Source organism: Thalia democratica, chromosome 9, assembly GCF_965202585.1.
Source record: "Thalia democratica chromosome 9, ktThaDemo2.hap1.1, whole genome shotgun sequence".
Lineage (NCBI taxonomy): Eukaryota > Metazoa > Chordata > Thaliacea > Salpida > Salpidae > Thalia > Thalia democratica.
The window spans coordinates 22140372-22162708 of record NC_139173.1 but is presented as its reverse complement, the minus strand read 5'-3'; the positions used below and the strand labels follow the sequence as shown (position 1 = coordinate 22162708).

Below are 22337 nucleotides of genomic sequence, written 5' to 3'. Positions count from 1 at the left end.
TGGTTTAGAAAGAACTACATATGAGATTACTGATGCAAACAAAAATTATAGTAAGCTTTTTTTCAAAGTTTAATTTTTCAAGATTAAAAAGCATTTTCGTAAAAGAATGTTTTGAGAGAAAGTTTTGATATGCAGTTTTTTTACGTAAAAATATTTTACACGAATACTTACTTTAATCGACTTTTATCTGAAAATAGAATCAAACATCTATATTCTACCTACACCACATGGAGCGTGTTAAGACTAGCATGAATTAAAAAATTGCATGGTGTAAATTATGTACACATATGTAAAGTAAATTAACTGTCAATTTTTTTTAATTGTTGTCTTTTTGAAGGTTTTTCCGACGTGATTTTTTAGTTGGATTTAAGTGTTTTTTACACTACCTCTGATATTATTTTGTTTTTATGACAATAAAAAATAAGGCATTGTATGTAAAAGTAATTTTCCCGCTTTTTTGATCATTTTTATTATAATTTTTTTGATTATTGTGAAAATATAAATTATGTTGCACTCCACTCTATTCTTTTAGTAGCTGGATCAAATTGATAAAATTAAAAACAATTTTGAAACACTATCTTCACAATTCTTTTCTTTTTTACCAAATGGAGAAATTACACTCAAAGAAAAACAATATTTTTTTAAAATGTAAAGCGAAATGTGGCAAAAAAATAATTAAGTGTGTTAAAGCTCAGGAGGACCGATATGTTCCTGATTATTTCTTTGAAAATACTTTGTGCCTATTTATTACATTGAGAGGTTTAAATTTAAATTGTTTATTTGCTAAACCTATTAGTTTTTATGGTAAAACTGTTTAAACATTCTAAACCACAGTTTTCATTTAATTCAAGCATGAACCAAAACTATTAAAAGTTTTCTGCTACTGTAGTTGTAAGCAAAAAAAAAAAAAACAAATGCACTAACCAGATGTCTTTTAAAATTATTACAAACTTTTGGTCATCTCAAGTTTTAAAAGCTGAAATAACTTTTGAGAAGTACTAAGGAAATATATTTTTTAACAATATGCTTAAAGCTTTTAGTTTTGAATCAAGTTACCCTGACCAAATTAAAATTTTAATTATGTATATATTTTCAATTATCTAAAATTATGAACTAAAAACATCTAAAATCTTGAATTTTGAACAGTTTTTACATATCATATGGTGCAAAATATTGAAGCTTAGAATAGTTACTAAACATCTTATATATAAATTTTTTTAGAATATTAAAAAATTTAGTAATAAATGCACACACTTATATACTAGCATTCCATTATCTTTTCAACAGGGTTGCCACTTTACCTGGAATCCTAGAAAAACCTGGAATTTGACAATTTAGGCTAAAATAACCTGGAAAAACCTGGAATTTGAGAAATTAAAAAAAAAACCTGAAATTTTTATCGAAAAACCTGGAAAAGCCTGGAATTTTTAATAATTTTAATATTTTCAGTAGTAAAATTTTGATTTGACACAAAAATCGTAAATTGGATTTTTTTGTCATCAAATATTATTTTATTTAAAAACACATTTCAGTAACTTTACAGTATGTTTACAATGTTTTTATAATATTTAACACAGTTTTTTATAAAGAAATTAACTTAAAACTAATAGACCCAAAAATGTGTACTTTTAAAAACCTGGAAGAAATATTGAAAACCTGGAAAAAATTTAGAAAAAACGATTGGCAACCCTGTTTTAAGTTTTTGTTCTACTAGAAACAACCTTTAGTTTGTTTTTATTCTAAAAATGCATAAAAAACTTATACTTTCAAATACCTGGAAAAAAAACGGTTGCCACTCTGTATATAAATGTCAAATTTAAATGTGTAAAAATATAATAAATAACATAAAATTTAAAACAGTAGAAAGTTAGTTAGGGTCAGATCAAGCAAAAACCTTATTTAAAAATTCAGTAAATTCACACTTATTGCTGACTGATGATATACCAGACTTTTAACTTACCCATGAACATAAATTTAGTTTAAAAACAAACAATCCAATAAAAATAAATGCCCATAAATAAATAAGTTGCACACTAAAGCATTCTTTTGCAATAAATACTAAAGATACTTAAATAAATTTAGAATATTTTTACACCTTAGCCAATTAACTATGAGTTGAAATAAAATAACCATATGAATTTTCTTTTTCAGTTTGGGTATTAATCTAGAATTTTAAAATTTAGGCAAAAATAAAAACCTTGAATTTTAAACAATTTTTACATGTTAAGTAGAAAAATTTTTGATTTGACACAAAAAATCTACCATATAGATAATTTTTTTGTCATCATCAAAATTTTTTTTTAAATACACATTTGAAATAGCTTTACAGTATCTTTTTAATGTTTTTATACTCTTTAACACAATTTTTTACCTTAAACTTAACTTAAAACTAAAAATAGACCCAAAAATGTGTATTTTTAAAAACCTGGATAAAATTTTGAAAAACTGTAAAATAAAAAAAAAAAACGAGTGGCAGCCTTGAGTTTTTGATTTGATTAAAAAGGGCATACCACTCACTTAATCATCTGAAGCAAGAACTTTTTATTTATCTCAAATTAGTTTACAAAAATCAGGTCTTAAGTAAGAAACTAAAGTTTTCTCAGACTTGTTTTTAGATTTTGGACAAACTCATCATTTGGAAATCTCAGGCTAGCTTTAGTAACACAGAAAGTGTTGGCCATTTTATTTGGAAAAAACTGGTATTTTGAATTTAAGGCAAATTATGACCTGAAAATAGACAACTAAAAAAAAAAAAGCTTTGAACTTCTAACAGTTTTTATGTACAAAATAGTTAAATATAGGTTTACTACAAAATAACTTGTGTATACAATATAATAATTATATACTATTTGCTTTTTTTTTTGATTACAGAGAATATATAAAATAGTATTTCAACATGGTTTTGATAAAAGTATATCGATAATTGTAATTACCTTTAGCTCAATTTCAAACTAAATAGGACAAATAAAAAAAAATCTCTATTAAAATGAGAAAACCTAGAAAATAATTTAGAAAATCTGTGACTACCCTGGTAAACTATTTTTATAGTTTCTTAAATTAAATTTAAGGGCATGTGGTAGTCACAGATTGGCTTCTACTTTATTATTTATTTATTATCATATATTATTTATTTATTAGTTGTTTATTGTTTATTTATTATTATTTATTATAGCATGGCTTCGACTTTGATTTATTTAAGATGATCTTAAGTAGTAGAAGTTTATCTTGTATTGCAATGTCTCTTATTTTATAATTTGAAAAAAAAAGATAAACCATAAACAAAAAAAAAGAAAGAATCAATATCGTAAATAAGTCTGTATCATAAGAATAGGTAATAGAAGAAAAAACACTTTTTTAAAATGTTTATTTCTTTACAGGTTTCCACACACTAAGGATAGTTAAAAAATTTCGAAAATCTCAGGATGACTCACGATTTTTTGATTTATTTTAACTTAAGCTGACTCTAGACTTTTTTAAGGTACAAAAAGATTTCAGGCTAATTTTTTCCTAAATTTTGAATGAGATGCAGTCGGCTTAGTTGCATTATTTTGTTATTTTATAAACAACTTGTTAAATAACTTGATTTTTATAAGTGTTGAAATTTTTTTTTCTTTCAATTTGAAAAAAACTCTGTACGATTTGGGACAGCTTTTTTGACCCAAAAAGGACAGCTATGTTTATATTAATAGCTACCAGTTGCTTTTTGTTGCTTTAAAAATTTGAATAGAGTTAAAAATACAAGGTTAACAAAATAATATATTAAAAGGGTTAATTGTATTTTATTTAACAATTTAAAAAACAAATTGAAATACATTCTGATAAAAAATTCTTTAAAATTTTTTGTAAAGGTAATTAAATTTTATTTACACTTTAAAGAACACAAGCTTTAGCCACAGGACTCAAACTGACTAAACAATTTTCATTTATACAGCAGCTTGCTGCGCTGAACTTCAGGGATAATTAAAAATTTGTTTTTCAAAGTTTATACAAAAGTTTTGTTTTTAATTTTTTGTTACTCTAATAAAAATGTTTTAATTTCTTACATAAGTATAAAACTTTTACCCACAATGTTCTTTTCACAAAATGTTCACAAAAGTGGGGTGGGTAACTTTTTTAGTTGGTGGACTAGTTTACAAAAAATTATTGTTGGTCATCTACTAAGTTACATAACAAAAAGTCCTTAAAACTAAAATAGAATTGGAGTCTCCATTTAATAAAACTAGCAGTACTGTTCACTGAAAATCAAAGAAAGAGTACATTTCAAAAATATCCTATAAATCAAAGACTCTTTTTTGCTTTAATATTTATTGATAGTAGATTGTTTTCCAATCTTCAAAAAATTCTTACTGACTTGAAATGTCTGCATTTAGGCTGTATATGGCCTGTCCTAATATTAAAATTTAGAATGGTGCAAAAAGATATTTTTTTCTAATCAATTAATGTCAAAAAAGTGATTTTATTTAAGATTTTAGCAATTTTTTTTTAGGTAGTTATAATCATGAAAAATAGTAATATAATCACCTTACTATTTATTTTGTGTGTTGTATCTTCCAGCTTTGCTTCTGGACCATTTAATACTTTGAAGAAAGCAGAGAAACTAGTTACAAACTGCATGGTTGATTGTTTTGACAATTGCCCCCAGGAGATAATCCTACTTATGCTTGAAAAATGTGAAGCAGGTTGTATGAAGGGTAAGTTAATGTTTAAACGTCATCTGTAAGTCACATAAGTTCTATAACATTTTTACCATATTAAGTATTAGACTATTTTCAGGGTTGTTGAAAGACCTTGAATCCCGGAATTTAAAAATTTAAGCTAAAATAATCTTGATTTGAAAAACAAAACAAAGGAATTTTGAACAAAAATCACTAAAAAACCTGTAATTTTAAACTATTTTTACATGCTAAGTAAATGAAATTTTGAATTGACACAAAAAATCTATCTTGTAAGTTATTTATGTTATCATAAGTTTGTTTTATAACAAATTTCAATTTGCTAAAAGGTATCTTTTCAATGGTGTTGTGCTATTTAAGGCTTTACCTTACTTATTTATAACATATGTTTTACTTATTATTTAGTTAGATTTACACTAAACTAAAAATCGAACCAAAAACTAGTACTTTTGAAAACCTTAAAAAATAGCTTTAAAACATTTGGCAACCCTGTATGTTTATTTCTTAAAAAAGATTTTTTTACTAATAATTTAACATTAGTAAAAAAACTTGTATTCCATATTAATTATAAATTTTGTTCTCAATTACTGTGTTTTCAAGAGTAATGTAGTACAGTAACTTGCTAGTTCAGTAGCATTTTTTAGCAGTTGTGTTCAAAATCCATTTGTTTTACTTTTAAATTAAAAGAATAGTTATCTAAAAGTAGTGATACAAAAATATTATTTTCTAAAATAATTTTTTTTGACAAATTAAATAAAACTAAAGGAATTGGAAGAAAGTTATGATCGCACTAACTGTATATCAAATCCAGTATTTTTTTGTTTAAAGCAATTATAATTCAGTTTAATTATTTAACATGATGACAAACAGTGCAAATTACATTTAATTAAAACATAAATTTGAAAGGAATAAGAAGTATATGTAAAATCTTGATATTTTACAAAACTATTAATAAATGTAATTGAAGTTAAATATTTAGAATAGGGTTGGGCAATGTTTTTAGTCAGGCCAGACATGGAAAAATATAGTCCTTGGCTGGCCCTGTTGTTTTATTTTATACAATTATTGATTAATTTTGTCAAAACAACAATTTTATGTGAGCTTTTTTTACTATATCTTTTCTAATCTCTTGTAAATTGTTTTTTCTTTATTCCTCTTCATTTCTTCATAGTGTAAGTTTAAAAATTCGGTTTAGCATGCTGCATTACCGTTGCAGGTCGGATTTGACTTGATTTTTTTAAACATTGGCAGGCTTGACAGTCAAGCCCTAATTTAGAACTAGATGCTCTTAAAAAAATTGTTTTGGTCTAACCAAAAGCTTTTTGTTGTTAGCAAGTTCTTTTTAAAACATTTTAATAGCTTTTCATAATGATTTTACCCGGCAGCTACTTATAATTTTGCTAAGACAGCCCTCCTTCTAGGATGACAGACTTTATGTTTACAACATCAAGAATATTGGTAGCTCTTAAACTTAAATTATTGCCACCAACATATATTAGCTCATCCTCTTCTATGTAATAATCTCTTCTTTTTTTTACTGGTTGCTGTTCTTTAAAATATCTGCTCCTAATATTTCTCCTTGAAGCATTTGACTGCTTTCATGATCAATGCCCATAAATTTATTTATATTCTTTAAGAGGCATAATTTTGAAATTCTTAAAACGCTCTTAAAAGATCAATTTATTGTTGTTGAAGGTATCTGTAATAGCACTAAATAAACTTATTTCATGCGTTCAGAAAGACACTTTTGATAGTTTCAATAATAACTTCTCTGATTTCTCTTTAACGTAGTTTGCTGCGTCTAAAAGAGTTGCAGGTCTGTTATGACAAACATCATCAGATTCTACGAAGTTTTTTTTTGCTTTCTTTCAATGGTAAATGTTTTTGCTTTTAGTATTTTTTGTGTAATAGTCATCGTAAACTTTTGTGGTTTTTAACATGTATTAGGTTTAAGATAGCTCAATAAATAACAGGGTTTCTTGAGTAAGCAATGTTGATTTTGTAGCATTTTGTATTCAAAAAGCAGTCAAGCGGGCAGATTACTGTTTTATATATTATAAATTAGAACCACATCTAACGTATCAACAACCATAGGATACAAGTTTCAAATACTTTAATCAAATAAATATACTATTTTAACACTTCTATGGGTTTAAAATTGGTCACCAATGAACTATAACCCCAAATAAATTCAATTTATATCAATTATGTATTTTATATTTGAGCTGGGTAAGGTACAACCTGTCCGAGCCTACCACGTTGTGTCTTATAGCTGCACAAAATGAAAATTATTATTATAAATGTTTTCAAAAACTTTGTTTATTTATTGACTACCTAATTAATTTAAACTTTTTTTTTTAACTTTTATGGTACAATATTTCAAAATTACATGGCCTGCTTTGACTTATTTTAACAAGTCTGACCTGCAAAAAATTTCTCTGGTAAATCTAGCAAGCTGGCTGGAAAAGTTTCACTTACCTAGTTTGTAATAAAAAGTTGTACAACTATATCAACTCTAAAGTCAGACAATATTTTATATATCTTACCGAGTGTTAATTTTACAAATATTTATTTTGAAAATCTTCAAAGTGCAGACCACAAAAACTTTGGTAGTTAACTTCTACACTGAAAATATCAAATCTGGTTTATCCAGCTTATGCAATTTAAACAAAACCTAGCTAATTTAAAATAAACTTGGCAATTTACTAACTACGTTTTGTTTGTAACAGGCGGTGAACTGGATCTGACCAATGAAGTTTGCGTGAAATGCACCAAGGAAACGCTCGGGGAAAATTGCAGAGGGTGTTTGGAGAAATGCGCTTATGCCAAATTCGAGCAGATCAAGCAAGAACTTTGAAGTAAATGTTTTTTCTTATGCTAAATTCTTAAATTATATTATAATACTTAATACTATGCCATTATTTGATTGTTTAAAGTGTATAAAAATTTCAGAATAACTTTTATTTTGTGTAAACTTTAAATTATATAAGAATACTTATTTATTTTTTTTGACTATTTACCAAGAACCGTTTTATAGGTTGGCTGATATAGAAAGAAATCATTGAACCCAGTTTTCGCATGTCACCATATATATAGATATTTTTACTGTAATTTGTTTATACTTAAAGCTTATACTGTTTTTTACTAATAATGTTAGAATATAAATAATTAATTTGTGATTACCTTTAGTTTGAAGCTTTTATAAGTTTTTCGCACAGTGTTTTTAGTTTTTTATACACTGACATTAAACTTAAAAATGAAAGTCAGAAGCAAATGTGTGATTTTTTTAAATTTCAAAATTTCTTTTTTATTGCTTTTTTCTGGTTTACAGTTTGAAGTAAATATTATTAATTGTTAAAATTCAATCTATATTAATCCCATTTTTCAAGTGTTACAAGTCTTTTAATTATAAAGGTTAACTAATTCTATTGCTGCTACTTAAGTATTAGTACTGGTGTTAATATGTAAATGAGTTCAATAAAAAATATTTATTTTGTATTTGTTGTTTTTAGCTCTTAAAAATAGCAAAGTTTATTAAAAGCTTTATAACTAGTATGTACTAATCAAGCTTAACAAAAATTTGTTTGCATACTTAAAAGCTTTTATTTTACTAATAAGTTTATAAATTGGAATTCAGTTGATAGTTGATAAAATACTTGAAAACATTTTGGTAGCTAAGCGTTCCACATTACTTTTTCTTTTGATTATAAAACTTATGTCAATAAAAGTAAAAGTGATTTTTTTATATAGTTAAACTAAAACAATTTGCTGCAATTTAAATTGCAAATAAAAAAAGCATGTTATCTGCTTAAAAATTTGTACAACAATAACTACAAAACATTATCTTGATAATAATAATTTATTAAATTTTTTGTTAGATGTTTGCAAAAATAAGGTTATCCGCACCACATAAATTTTAGGGAAAAAACAAGCAAAAATCAAGGAATCATATACACATAAAAATTTTCATATTTCCCACTTTTAAGTCATTTTTTTCACACTGATTAAAACGAAATGCTTTAATTACTCGAGCGTCAAATTTTGTTTTTAAAACACTGACGTAACAACCATTAGCATTTTGACTACTTTTGTATATATACTAGTGTATACAGTAAATTCTTAACATTAGTAAACATCTACAAAGTTTTGTTTTGAAAACGCCTTCTTTAATTTTTCAAAAATACCTAGTTTTATTTTATTGTTATAATTTGTGTTGTAACATGTTAAGGTATTGAAAAAGAAGTGAGGTTTTTTGAAGTAAAATGAGATTAAATTATACTTGATTGGTTTGAACATAATTGCTAGGTTTCTATCATAAAACCTTAAAATAATTACTTAAGCATAGTGTTTTAATTTAGTACAAACTTATTCGTTATCCTGAACTCCTTATTTCTTGAATTCTGACAAACCAACTTTATAATTGTTTGTAGTGAGGGTTTTTGAGAAGAAAAGATGAAAACATAGAAAAATACAAGTTGTTTATTTATTGATAGAAAATGAGAAAAAAGATTTTGCATACGTTTCTCTATTTACTTTTTTAGCTTTGTTTAACTTGAACGTTTAAAACGAAATTTAAAAGTTGTCATTTATGCACCTAGAAAACAAGGTTCATACGCGTTCGACAGTTTTTATTAGTACAAATGCTTTAAATGTTTCGGAGATTCTATAAGAAATTTAAGATTTATTTTAAGTGAAATACTAAATTTTGATCTTATTATAAATAAGCATTTGGTATTTGTAGCACAGCACTCTGAAAGTAGAATAACAAATGTTTTTACCGGTTACATGACAGTTCAAGTTCAGAAAAAAATTCTTATGATATTTGCCAGTTTCCATTTACAAAAAAATGAATTAAAAAAATATAATATTTACTATAATGTCTTTTTTAAAACGTTCCACTAGTAAAACTGATTGTCAACATAGTTTTATCCGAATATAAGCCCGATTGGGCGCTGACAAACTAAGGTTAGGAAAATATCAGTCCAAAATTACAATGTTTTTGTTCGAACCTTAAAGAAATAGCTCAGTTTTACCTAAAATTAATAACTATTAATTAGGTCAGCCAACTAATATATTACTTTTTTTAAAAACTGAATTTAAGTTGTTCTACAATTTAAATTAAAAACAAATTTAGTTTTTTATGAATTTATCAAACACTATTTTGATAAAAAACCAAAGTAGTAACCATAAATCTAATACTTTTGTCAAAATAAAATCCGGGTTCATACGCGTCAGGCTTTATTAGTTTTTTTTTGGAAAATGTCAGTTAGCATGGTCGAAAAATTATTAATTTAAAAAAAAAGGTTAAAAATGATTTATTTTGAAATATACTACAATTGTGAATTCTTTTTAATTTAAAATATGGTTTTTGCAGTAAACTGTCATCTTAATAAAACTAAAAAGTATTAGAGAAATGTTAAAATTCAACTAAATTTGGCAAAAACTACGTCTGAAAGAAGTTAAATAGTATATAAAACAAGAATTTTCTCATTTGGTTTTAATAAAATTTAACATGAAAACTTTCTATTGGAAATCTAACTATACTTATATATAGCTTCAAGTTTATTTCTTGAAAAGTTAGTTCATTTCAAATTCGAACAAAAACATTATCTTAAATCTTATACTAACAACTCAGCTTTTTGTTTACAAAAATATTTGTTTATACTACCGAAACACTTTGTAGTATTTAACTTGGTCGGGTCAAAAATGTTTTGTTCAAAAAATTACAAAAGTTCTTTTGTTCTTTTTCAAAACACGAAAACTTACCTGCATAAATTAATTGTAAACTTATACTATAAAAAAGGTCAAAACACTCCAAATAAACTCAAAACAAAACAGCGATGTTTTATTTTTGTTTACATTCTTCTGTATACTCACTCTACCATTTTTGTAGTAATTTTTTTCGAACAAAAACTTTGAGCTTAGTTTCAGACGGTTTGGTTGTGATAGACTATTTCCGTTCTTTTAAGTTATCTTATTACAAATATAAAAACTTTTTAAACTTTCATAATCTTAAATCAGATTATTATTTCTTTTTGGGTACATTTTTTTTTAAGAACATACTTATTTAAATGTAAAATTGCTGTTTATCTTAACAGTTGAGCTGTAAGCTAAAATCATATTAATTCTTAACAAATATTAACTTTTTTATTTTCAGTATTATGTTAAAAGAACTTTTAGTTAAATTTTTACGTTAAGCAAAACGTTTGTAACTTTTAGTTATGATTGCTAGTTTTTAAAAACTTAGGTAGATGTTTTAAGGATATTAAGACACATTGTTTGACATTTTATAAGGACTTATACACAATTTAAAATAATTAAGTTATCTAAATTAACGATAAAAGAATATTACCAAACGAACAGAGTTTTGTTATGTATGCAATTTTTTTTTCCTAAGTTTTAAGTAAATATCTATAGTTTCATTGAAATTTTTTTTATTTTATTACTATTTCTAAGCTTTTAAGTTAATTTATTATTAATTGTTATTACTTGAGCTTAATTTTAGATTCCATTAAGTTGTTAGTAAAACAAGTAATTTATTGCTTGTTAAATATCTGGAAAAATATTAAAATTTGTTTTGTTACAACAATAAATTTTCATAACTCTTTTATATACTGCATGCATAATTTGTTGTTACTCAGCTTTCGGTGGTTTGTTTGAACTTAAAAATATATTTGTTACTGTAAAGTTTTAATATTTTGATATTCTGTTATTACGGAGTTGCTCAAAAAAAATCAATCAAAACTTTTATAAAAAGAGTAAAATTTCGAGATTTTAAATTTTGATTAATTAGATTAATTTTGGTTTAAAAATGAGTGTATTTTTAAATTCATGCCAATTAAAACTATTTCACAAGAATTTACTTTTTTTTTATTTAAATAAGATGTGATTAAATATAAATACTTCAAAGAAGTAATGTTAATGTAAAAAATAATAATATATTTCATATCAAACAAACTAAGTAATGTAATCACTTATGTGTTCTAAAATGTACCAATTTTAACTAAACATTGAAATATAAATTAAAGCAAACAGTATAAAAAATGCAAAACATCAAAAAACGATCAAGTAATAATAAATTTGAGAATGGAGGAAATCATATGGTAAAAAATGACAAAAACAATGTAAAGTTAAAAAAAGAAGTGAGCTTTTGCTTTAAAGAAGTATATAAATGTACTTTTACCTTTTTATTTTGAATTTATAAGTATAAATTTCAAAATAAAAATTATGAGTACGTATGTCCTTATTTTGGTTTTTTATATATTATTTAAATTTGTTCCCTAAAAGTATAGTTTTGTCTAAATAAATGTCTGATGATCTAGTCTTTATTCGAAAGCTTGTTTTTTAGCTTTCAAAAGAAAACAGAAAAAATTATTTGAATTTGCTTACATGTATCTAATCTTTGATAGCTTTAATTAAAAATGTTTGATACTCAAAAAAAATTTTTTTAAGTAAATTATTCTTATCTTTTATTTTTTTAATTTAAATTGTAAAATTCAAACAACAAGATTTACAATGAATTTTTTTAAATTTTGTCTTACTAACAGCTTTAAACTCTTGAATATATCTACATTTGAAAAAATGTTGAATGAGTAAACTATAATTTAATCTTAATTAAAGTGTTTTTAGTTTTAAGTTTTATATATTTAAAAACTGCTTTCAAAAAATATTTGATTTATTAACTTTACGTTTTTTTTATTATCTAGCTTGGAATATTTGGCGGGATTTCCATAGTAGTAGGCACTATGATAGGATCTGGAATATTTCTTACGCCAAAGCAAATTTTACGACAATCTAATTCTGTAGGAGCAAGTTTGTGCATATGGGGAGCTTGTGGACTTCTTGCAACATTAAGTAAGTTTTATTTATTTTATATATATTTTTTTAATTTGTTAAACTGTAAAAGTTGTTGTTTTTCATGCTTTACAAAAATATTATATCTTATAATTTGAAATTTTGTTTGCATAAACTTTTTCTTACAAGATATATACCAAACAGTTCTGATATTTTATAGGTGCGATTAGTTTCATAGAGCTTGGACTGATGATAAAAAAGTCCGGAGGAAAATATCAATACATATCTGCTGCGTATGGAAAGGTTGCAACTACTTGAAAAAAAACTTAAATTTTGTATATTTGTTTTTATTAAAACAACAAAAAGTTTGAAATTTTATAAAGCAATATGTACATCTGTAAGAAAAACATTAATATAAACAATTTTTTGTGCAATTGTAATAAAAAACTATAACTAACAAAAATTAGCACACTATCGTAAAAAAATACTTTTTAAAATTACAGGCTATCGGATTTTTATATCCTTGGGCCAGTTTGGTCATTTTGAAACCATCAGGCATGGCTTTGATATCTTTGGGATTCGCAGAATATGTCACTGCTCCATTTTATCCAGGGTGTGCGGCCCCTCTAAGTGTACAAAAGTGTACTGCAGCTTTTTGCATAAGTTAGTTTTCTAGTTTCATGTACTTTTTTTTTCTAATTTTTGATTTTTTGTTTATCAACTGCTTATTTTCCAGTAAGCTCGCGATCTTTTGATAGTTAAAATATGTAAGGTTTTTATTCGAATCATGCAAAAAATGGAAGTTTTATTAAAATTATTAAAAGAAATCGTGGATTTATTCATACTAGATCGATCACAACTTAAGGAAATATTTACTTAATGTTTGTTTTAAGTAATTTTTTACTATTCTCGTTTGTTGTTTACAAACTTTAAATTGCTTTTATTCTTTTTAATTTTATAAACAAAAGAGTTTTATAAAGCTTTCATGTTTAACTGGTTTTTGTTTGTTTAATACAACGATAAATATCATTAAACTTTAGTGTGGCTTAAATGCACAACTACTTTAACTAAATGAAAATATATTTAACTAATGCTGAACAAAATTCCTCCAAACTAAAGTATATCCTTAAGAAAAAAAAAATTTAACTAATAATAAACAAAAACTAATTTTTAATGAACTCTTTTTATAGTTTTTTACAATTACAAATATTTTTGCTTGGTAATATTTTAAAAGATTATTTTTTCTATAAATAGGTCTCTAAAATACTTTTTTATAACTTTGTTAATTCCTATTAAGAAGTTCATTCTTTTTCAAAAAGTAAAACTTAAAGGTCGAAAACTCGAATATAAAATACTACTTATAAAAACTGACTACTGTGTAAAATAATTTTATGTAATAAAATTTTGGTGTGTTGCGAGAAAATAAATAAATCTAAGTTAATGTGAAATAATCTTTGTAGTTGTAGATTTTTAATTCTAAGTCAAATGAATTGATATTTAATTGTGAGTTAAAAGAGTGAACATATTGTTTAAAGCAAGCATTAAAACATATAAAATTATTCATAAAATATATTTAAGTAATACCTTTAACTATTTTATTTAGAATGTATAAACTATGATTTACAAAAAAAAAAAAAAACTAATATCTGTGAATCGATACTGTTTAAAAACAAAATCTCTAGGTTTGAAAACTAGCTTAAATACTAGTAATTTTAGTTTTACTAAAAATATTTAAACCGACATACCAAATTAATGTTAACTATATTTGTATTTAAAACCTTCAGTTCTAATCACCACCATCAACTGCTTGAGCGTGAAGGTTTCAAATCGACTTTCGGTGTTCATGACGGCAGCAAAAATTACCCTGATAATTGCCATCATCTTCGGTGGATGCGTGATGCTTGCTCAGGGAAGCAGTGAAAATTTTTCAAACGGATTTGAAGGCAGCACTTTGTCTTATTCAGCTGTCGCGCTGGCTTTTTACAGCGGAATGTTCAGCTACGATGGATGGTGAGATGTTACCTTAGTTAATTTTTTCTTATAGATCTGTAAAGTTATAAATTTAAACTTTTTATTGAAGAAATTTTTATTATTATTAATAATTTACTTACCATTAGCATTTAAAAAAATTTTTTAAATAAATAAGATTGTGTATAAATTAAAAAAAATAATTTAAAACATAACTCATCACAAGATAGTTTGGTAAACTAATTAGCTAAAAATCAAAGTCAAAGTTTTAGTTTAATTTAAAAAGTAATTAACTAAAAAAAAATGCTTAAAGGGACCAGCTGAACAATGTTACTGAAGAGTTGAAAAATCCTGTAAGGTTTGTATAATGATCGTAAGATAAACTTTTAAATAACATTTAGTAAACATGGGTCTAATTGTTGTTTATTTTTTGTGAAATTAACAGCTCACTTTTATTTACTTAAAATTATAATTTTAAACTAACTATATTTATAAGCTTTGACAAATCTTTTCGATATAGTGACAACTAGGATTTTTCCATGTTATTTTATAAAAAGCATGAAGTTAAAAACTGTAAAATATTACAACTATACTTTTTCGATATGTACTTAGTTTTGGGATTGTATTATGTTTAAATTTGGTTTTTACTTTCTGAAAATATTTTTTACCTATAAAATACTTGTTAAACCTGTAAACTATACGTTTTTTTTTGGATGCTTCTTAGATTTATTTCTCATTTGTTTCAATATAGTTTGTCGTAATATTTATTTGAAATGAAAAGAACAAAGCTTGAATGCTTTTAGTAAAAAAGGATAACACTTATAAAAATGTACAACTAACATCATATTTCAGTTATGATTTTTAAATTATACAGACTAATATTTTCTAATTTCAGAAATTTTCCACTAGTACTAATGTTAGGCGTTCCTCTGGTCACTTTGTTCTACATTATGGTCAATATAGCTTACTTTACAGTGATGACACCGGCCGAGCTGCTCGCCTCTCCAGCTGTTGCAGTTGTAAGTTTGATTATAACGTCATACATCTAATTTTATGACGTGCAGCAAAAATTCACATTATGTTTCATAAACAAAAGTGATGATAAACTGATTATAAAAGTAAAACAGACAAAGTTGAAAATAAAGTTAATCAAGTTTTTGAAAACAGTTTTCTGGTTAATTTTTAACTAAGTTGGCACAACTTACAGACCTTTGGCGACAGAGTGTTCCAGGTTGCAAGTTTCATTGTTCCATTAGGTGTCGCATGCTCAACTTTTGGTGCAGCAAACGCGATTTCTTTCGCAGGCGGCAGGTTTTTTTTTACTTTGATAGTTTTATGAAAAGAGAGCCATAACAGTAATTTCAAATTAAAGGTATATATTTTGGTTGTGCTTTTAACATTTTATACTTCATTCAATTTTGATATCTTTTTAAAAATATGTTTATTTGCTTAATCTAAAATAAACTGATAACAAATGTTTAACAAACTTATAAATTCTTTAGGTTAACCTTTGCAGCTGCAAGAGAAGGTCAAATGCCTCATTTTCTTTCCTATATCAGTGTGAAAAGATTGACCCCATCTCCAGCTATTTTAGTTAATGTTAGATTTTTTGATTAGGAAAAGAGTAGAGGTTTCAAGAATTACTTTATTCAGTGCTTTTCACTTAAAACTACTAAAAAATATTTTCGGCCCAAGTCAAAACATTTATAAAATCTAACTGCTTGTTTTACAACTTAGTACCAAAACACTTATTTGAAAAACAAACATATGAATCCAGTTACTTTTACAGTCGTTTATTGCATTGGTCATGATTTTACCAGAGTCTTCTTCTTTTTCCACGATCATCAACTACACCTCATTTACTTCCTGGATATTTTACGGAGCAGCATTTCTATCTATAATAGTCTTGAGGTACAGACACCCAGAATGGAATAGACCATATAAAGTAGGTTTTAGTTGCTCTTACTTCGATTTTAATTTGAAATAAAAAAACGTAAAACCTAATGAAAACTTTACTTAAAGTAAGTTAACTTTAGTTAAGATAAATAATGACTTTACTATCCGATGTTTAATTAATATCTTCTGAACTAAAATTCAGACTAAATATGTATTTCTTGTGTTAGGTCAGATATGATTTCTGTCGTCCGCATAGTAAAATCACTCATAAAATAATTATCTTACAAACTTACAGGTTTGGTTGATAATTCCTGCATTCTGCTTTTTAGCGGCTGTTTTTCTCGTTTTAGCTCCAATAATTGAAGATCCAAAAATTGAATACTTGTACGCCGCTTGCTTTATTTTAGCTGGATACATTTTTTACATACCGTTCGTACATTTCAAGAAAAAACTTCCTTTTGTCGGTTAGTAGAAAAAATCTGTAATAACTCTTAACTATTAAATGTTTTTCAAATATATGTTGTAAGACAAAACACTTGACAGTATATTCAAAGTATTTTTAAAGTTTAAAACTATGTAGGCTTAGTGCATAGATCAGGTCCGGCAATTTAGTTTTAGATAAGTTTTAAACATCTTCATATACACTTTATTGTGTTTTCAAACAAAGTAAATTAAAAAAAAATGTGTTTTGCCGCGTAAAAACTCTATATTACTTTCTTTAACTAAATTTATAACTTAAGCAATGTGTTAACAAGTATAATTGAAATTAATAAAAAAACTAAACAAAGACATTTATTTTCATTCAAAGTTTTGGACTAAATGTTTGAACTGTATTTTTAGTTGCTGTTAAAATTTTGCATATCATTTATAAGTAATTTAAAAAACCACATATTGTAGATAGTTTTTTAACTATATTTAAAATATAGCACTATACAAAGCCAAATCCAGTAAAATTAAAACTTTGAAATTGAAAACTAAAATATTTTGATTTTAGCCTTATTCAAATCGTTTATATACTTTTTCAAATACAGATTCATTCTCTTCATTCATGCAACAACTTTTGGAAATTGTTCCTCCTCCGTTAGTAGATAAATTTGGAGAAGAAAAACAGGAATTAGACTACTTATCAACAACCAAACAAAAAGCGATGGTCATAAAAAACAGCTTTTAAACTACAAAACTATCCATAAAGTTAAATCCAAGTCGTTTGAAAAACAAATAAACATTAATAAAGTAAAAATTTTCACTAGCAATTTTTTTTTCTTTTGACGAAGTATCATTTTTTTTACGTTTTTTGTTTTCACGATTTAGAGAAATTGTAAACATACATGAAGTTGACTAGTGTGTTTTTTTTACTATTTTTCAGTATTTATTTGATTTAAGCAAACAGATGTTTAAATAGACTCAAGTTATGAACAATCAATAAAAACATAAATTTGTAATAGTTTGTTTTTATTTATTACAACTTTATACATCTGAACAGTTAAGAAATGTTTTTTTAAATATAGTTATAGTTTTATAATGATAAGTAAATGTAAATAAAAAAATTACTAATTTCAATTTTTTACTAAATTGTGTATTTTAAAAACACAAAAAAGAGTAATTATACAAAAGAATAAAACTTAAAATTTTACATTTCGTTTTGAATATATAAGTTATGTATAAAGTTGTAATATATACAATAACTATATCTATTATATCCTAGAAATATACTGTTATAATGACTAGTATTATAAAATGACTAATACAAAAATATGCTCTAAGTTTTGGTGAAAAAAAACATTTAACATAATTAGTCAACAAAGATTTTTCTGAAGTATACTCATAACTATTACTTCAACTCATAAAACTTTTTTAAACAAAATTTTACGAATTTACTAAAAAAAACTAGACCTTGTGCTAATTTTAAGACCTAAACATTTAGAGAAGTATAAACAATTATTTATGTAATTAGAAAAAAAAAGGCTGTATGAATATATTTATAAAAAAAAAATTTGTTTAACTAATTATGTTTTAATACGACTTGTTAAAGGTCAGGAGAATACTTAAATTTTTAATCAAAATTAAGTTGTTTTCGGCTAAAGCGGTTTTGTTATTGAAGTTTTATAAAGTACTGATTAATCGTTAAATATTTTGTTTTTGAATTGAATATAACATCTTGTGATGACTTTAAAAACCGAGGTTGTTAGCTTCATAATCATAAGCTACAAAAATATTATATTTTTAAGTTTTGAAAAAAGTTAGCCGAAAGAAACTATCACTTTTTTAAAGTTAATAGCGTAATTTAAATCAAAATTTTTTTTTCTCTCATTAAACATAAACAACAGGGTAAAACGGGATATTTTTAATTCTTCTTTAAAACACATACTTACTTTAACTTTTACTGTTTTTATAAAAACATTTCAAAAAGGTATTTATATATATCTATTATTTTTAAATGTTTGAAGTTCATACAAACCACCCATTAACTATTAGAAATAAACTTGAATGTAATGCTCACATTTTTAACAATTTTTAAACAAAATTAATTACATGTGCTTTTTAAACTCTAGAATAAAATCTCTTTTAACATAATTTTGTTATTTATGATGAAATTAATTTAAATAGTTTTGAAAGCGGTTATTTGGTGAACTTACTTCAAAACATTAGAAAAAACATACTGACTTAAATGTTTATTTACCTTTCAAAAATTTTACAATGCTTTTTAAAAACCATGAAGCGTTGTGCATTTTTAATCAATTTACGTTTGTACTAAAAAAACTTTGTTGTTTTTAATAGATGCTAAAAACTATAGAAACAAGCATTTAAAAAAAAAAAAATTAAAAACAAACTTTGAAGAGAAAGTTTAAGTTATGAAGTAAAAACAACATATATTTTTGCTTTAAATTTATTATCCACGATTTTTTATTTCGTAAACACAAAATTCAAAATACTTTTTATAAAAAACTAAGAAATTTAAGTAGTTTCGAATAAAAAACTTAAATACGTATGTATGTATTCGCGATTTAATACTTTAATTGAAACCTATTATCACCAACAATTGTGTTTTATAACTATTAGGATGTAAGTCCTACAAAATATTTCAAACTTAATAGACTATACTAACTAGTGTTTAATATTTATTTTAAATTCACTAAAATTAATAACTTTTAAAAAATAAAAACATAATTAAACCTTTATAATTAAAAAACAAACACTGTTGATATAAAAAATTATACTTCAAACTTATAAATTAAAGAAAAAATAAATTAAATTTCATTACAGCTGGTTTTAAAGTTTACTGAATTTTCTATAAGTATACTTTCATGTGAATGCGTCAACCTTTTATATACTTTGAAAGATGAAATTTAATTAATCTCAGAAAACGACATAAATTCAAAATTACGTCCTCAATAAAAATTACTTAATAATAAAACGTACAAATTAAACAAGTAAAGTTATGTAATAAGTATGTACCTTTAAAAATAAAAATAAATGTTCAAAAGACGAAATATATATAAAACACTTCTTACTTAGCTGTAGTGCAAAATGAACAAAAATTATGGCATGCCACACATACTCTAATAAAAATATATCCATAGGAAGTTAAGGGTTGTTTCAATGGACATGACCAACACGTTTGCTATTGACCACTTCAAACAGAAAATAATATACAAAAAGAAAAAATTAGTTGTAAACGACTGCATACCATTTACAACCATATCTGAAAAGTTGTTTTCTAATTACTTAAGTAACAGCTTTATGGATGACTATTTAGTTAATGTTAGATTACATTAGAGTTTTACAAAAAACAATGCTACGTAAACAATATATAATATTTTAATATATTTTTGATAAAATATGTTAGACAATGCAGTACATTAAAAAATATAATCAAATGTGTAGGAGAACTATGGTTAGTTATATAAAAATTAACTTTAACTACCAAGCCATATATTATAAAAAACAACTACGTTATCTTTATTTCCATCATAAAAGCCAGTATTGATGATAACTAAAGCATCATTAAGTATTTTTTGTGGAAAAAAATTTAGAAGATAAAACTGAAGAAATAAACTTAAAAAAACTTTTATACTTATACAAGACCAGCTTGCCACTAAAACAACTAATTGTTAATACTAAAAATACTCAACTTTATTTACTTTAGTTTAAACAATAGTAAAACTATATAAATATTACATTAAATTCTTTTTTCAACTTATTCAACAGTTTTCTTTAAAAAACTTTAAAAATATATAACACCAACTGTAGTCAAAATACTTGTCTTTTATTTACAAATGAATTAAAAACTACTTAAACACCATATTAACTACTTTTCTGTTTGTTTTTTCTTATATGAGATTAATTAAAATGTTAAAAAGGAGCTTTAACATATTATGCTTACCAAACTTGTATTGTAAAAATGTCATATTCAAAAGCAAACTATATAACTAGTTTTATTTATACACACTTACAGTTTTGGCGTAAATATACATACTTTTTAATCTTAGTTATAGTTTTTTTTGATTATTGCTTAATTTAATATTTAAAAACTTAATTTTGAAATTACATGACTAAGGAAATAAAATAAGAAAAAAAAACTAGTTGCTTTGTTGTAAGATAAGATGCATATAAGTAGGAATAAGTAAATTGCCAGGTAACTAAGTTTTTAAAATTTAATAGATTAAACAAATGAGTAAAAAATTATAAGAATTAAAAATTATAAGATTTTTTATAAATTAAAAATTTCAAAACTAACAAGTTGATAAAAAACGCTGATGTCAAAACATAAAACAGATTATTTGTGTTTATAAAATGTGACAGAATTAGTTCTAATAAAATAGTAGTTAAGAGAAATTAGAAATGAAATATGTTACGGAAAACAAAAATATTCAGAAATTAAGTTATTTACTGTTAAAGTAGATAAAATTATCAAAATTAAGCCTTTAAATTACATATTCTTTAAATTAAACTTTGAACTTATACAAAAACTTACTTTTTCTTGTACTCATACATAAACCAGAATCATAAGCTTTGTTGATGCTAATTAAAGCATTAGTGACTTTCCAGGAAAGGACAAAAACTATGAAACTTTCAAATTGGTATTGACCTCTTACACGCCTATGAATTAGTGTAATACTTCCAGACTCAATAATATATCCAAAAATTTCAGCATTTGTTATTTTGTTGTACATTATGCCAGAAAGAAACATAGTAATAGTAATCTGTGAAATTAGTTTCTTTTAGTAATTCACTTATTTAGTTTATTTAACCTTTAATATACAACACTAACTTTAAAAAATGCTACTGTTTTAAGAGAATGTTTGTTTTGTCTAAAAAAAATTTTTTTTTTCATCCAACTCGTTTTTGAAAGTATAAATTGTACAAAATACTAAAGTTCTTTAATAATTAAAAATAAAAGTAACATAAATTTTATATTTTAATACTAAAAAAAATAATCTATTTTTTTATTTATAGCAAAAGAAATACTTATTATCAGTACATATAATGTTTTAATTGTGTATTTTATTTTTTACATAAAATAAAACACAAGCAGAGGGCACCCAAATATTATAAATCAGCCTTTTTTTGTTAAAACGTTTTTTATCAATTCCCGTTTGAATCATTTCCAACTTAAATCAAATTTAACCTTTTCAACTCTCAACAGATGTTATCATACCACAATTTGAACTTATGTTTACCGAAAAAGTATGACATATTTCAAATAATTTTAATTTGTAAGAAAGATATACTTAACTTTATGAAACAATTTGTTTTTATTAATTTGGAAGTTATAGTTGTTTATATTGTAAGCTAGTCTAAATTTAGATACATATGTAAAACATAAACAAAAAAGCTATTCTTTTTTATAATACAAATTAATAAATAAATAAAAAACATTATTGAAAAGTATACATTATGTAAAATAATTTATTATTTTCACCTTGTATCAATGAAATATAACAATTTTAAAGTTTCGGTCAGAATAATAATATAATAAAATAATATATACTTCAGTAAAAACAT

General features: G+C 24.3%; 1 protein-coding gene across 1 annotated transcript; it reads left to right on the top strand.

Moving 5' to 3' along the window:
* Window positions 1–11700: 11700 nt before the first annotated feature.
* On the top strand, window positions 11701–17743 carry LOC145843850 (b(0,+)-type amino acid transporter 1-like). The gene is made up of 12 exons (XM_082951094.1): window positions 11701–11815; window positions 12380–12527; window positions 12688–12770; window positions 12971–13130; window positions 14252–14477; window positions 14749–14793; window positions 15331–15454; window positions 15643–15746; window positions 15938–16034; window positions 16225–16380; window positions 16627–16795; window positions 17363–17743. The coding sequence occupies exons 1-12, from the start codon at window positions 11717–11719 to the stop codon at window positions 17500–17502; spliced, it is 1551 nt and encodes a 516-aa protein (XP_082807220.1). The 5' UTR covers window positions 11701–11716; the 3' UTR covers window positions 17503–17743.
* Window positions 17744–22337: the final 4594 nt, after the last annotated feature.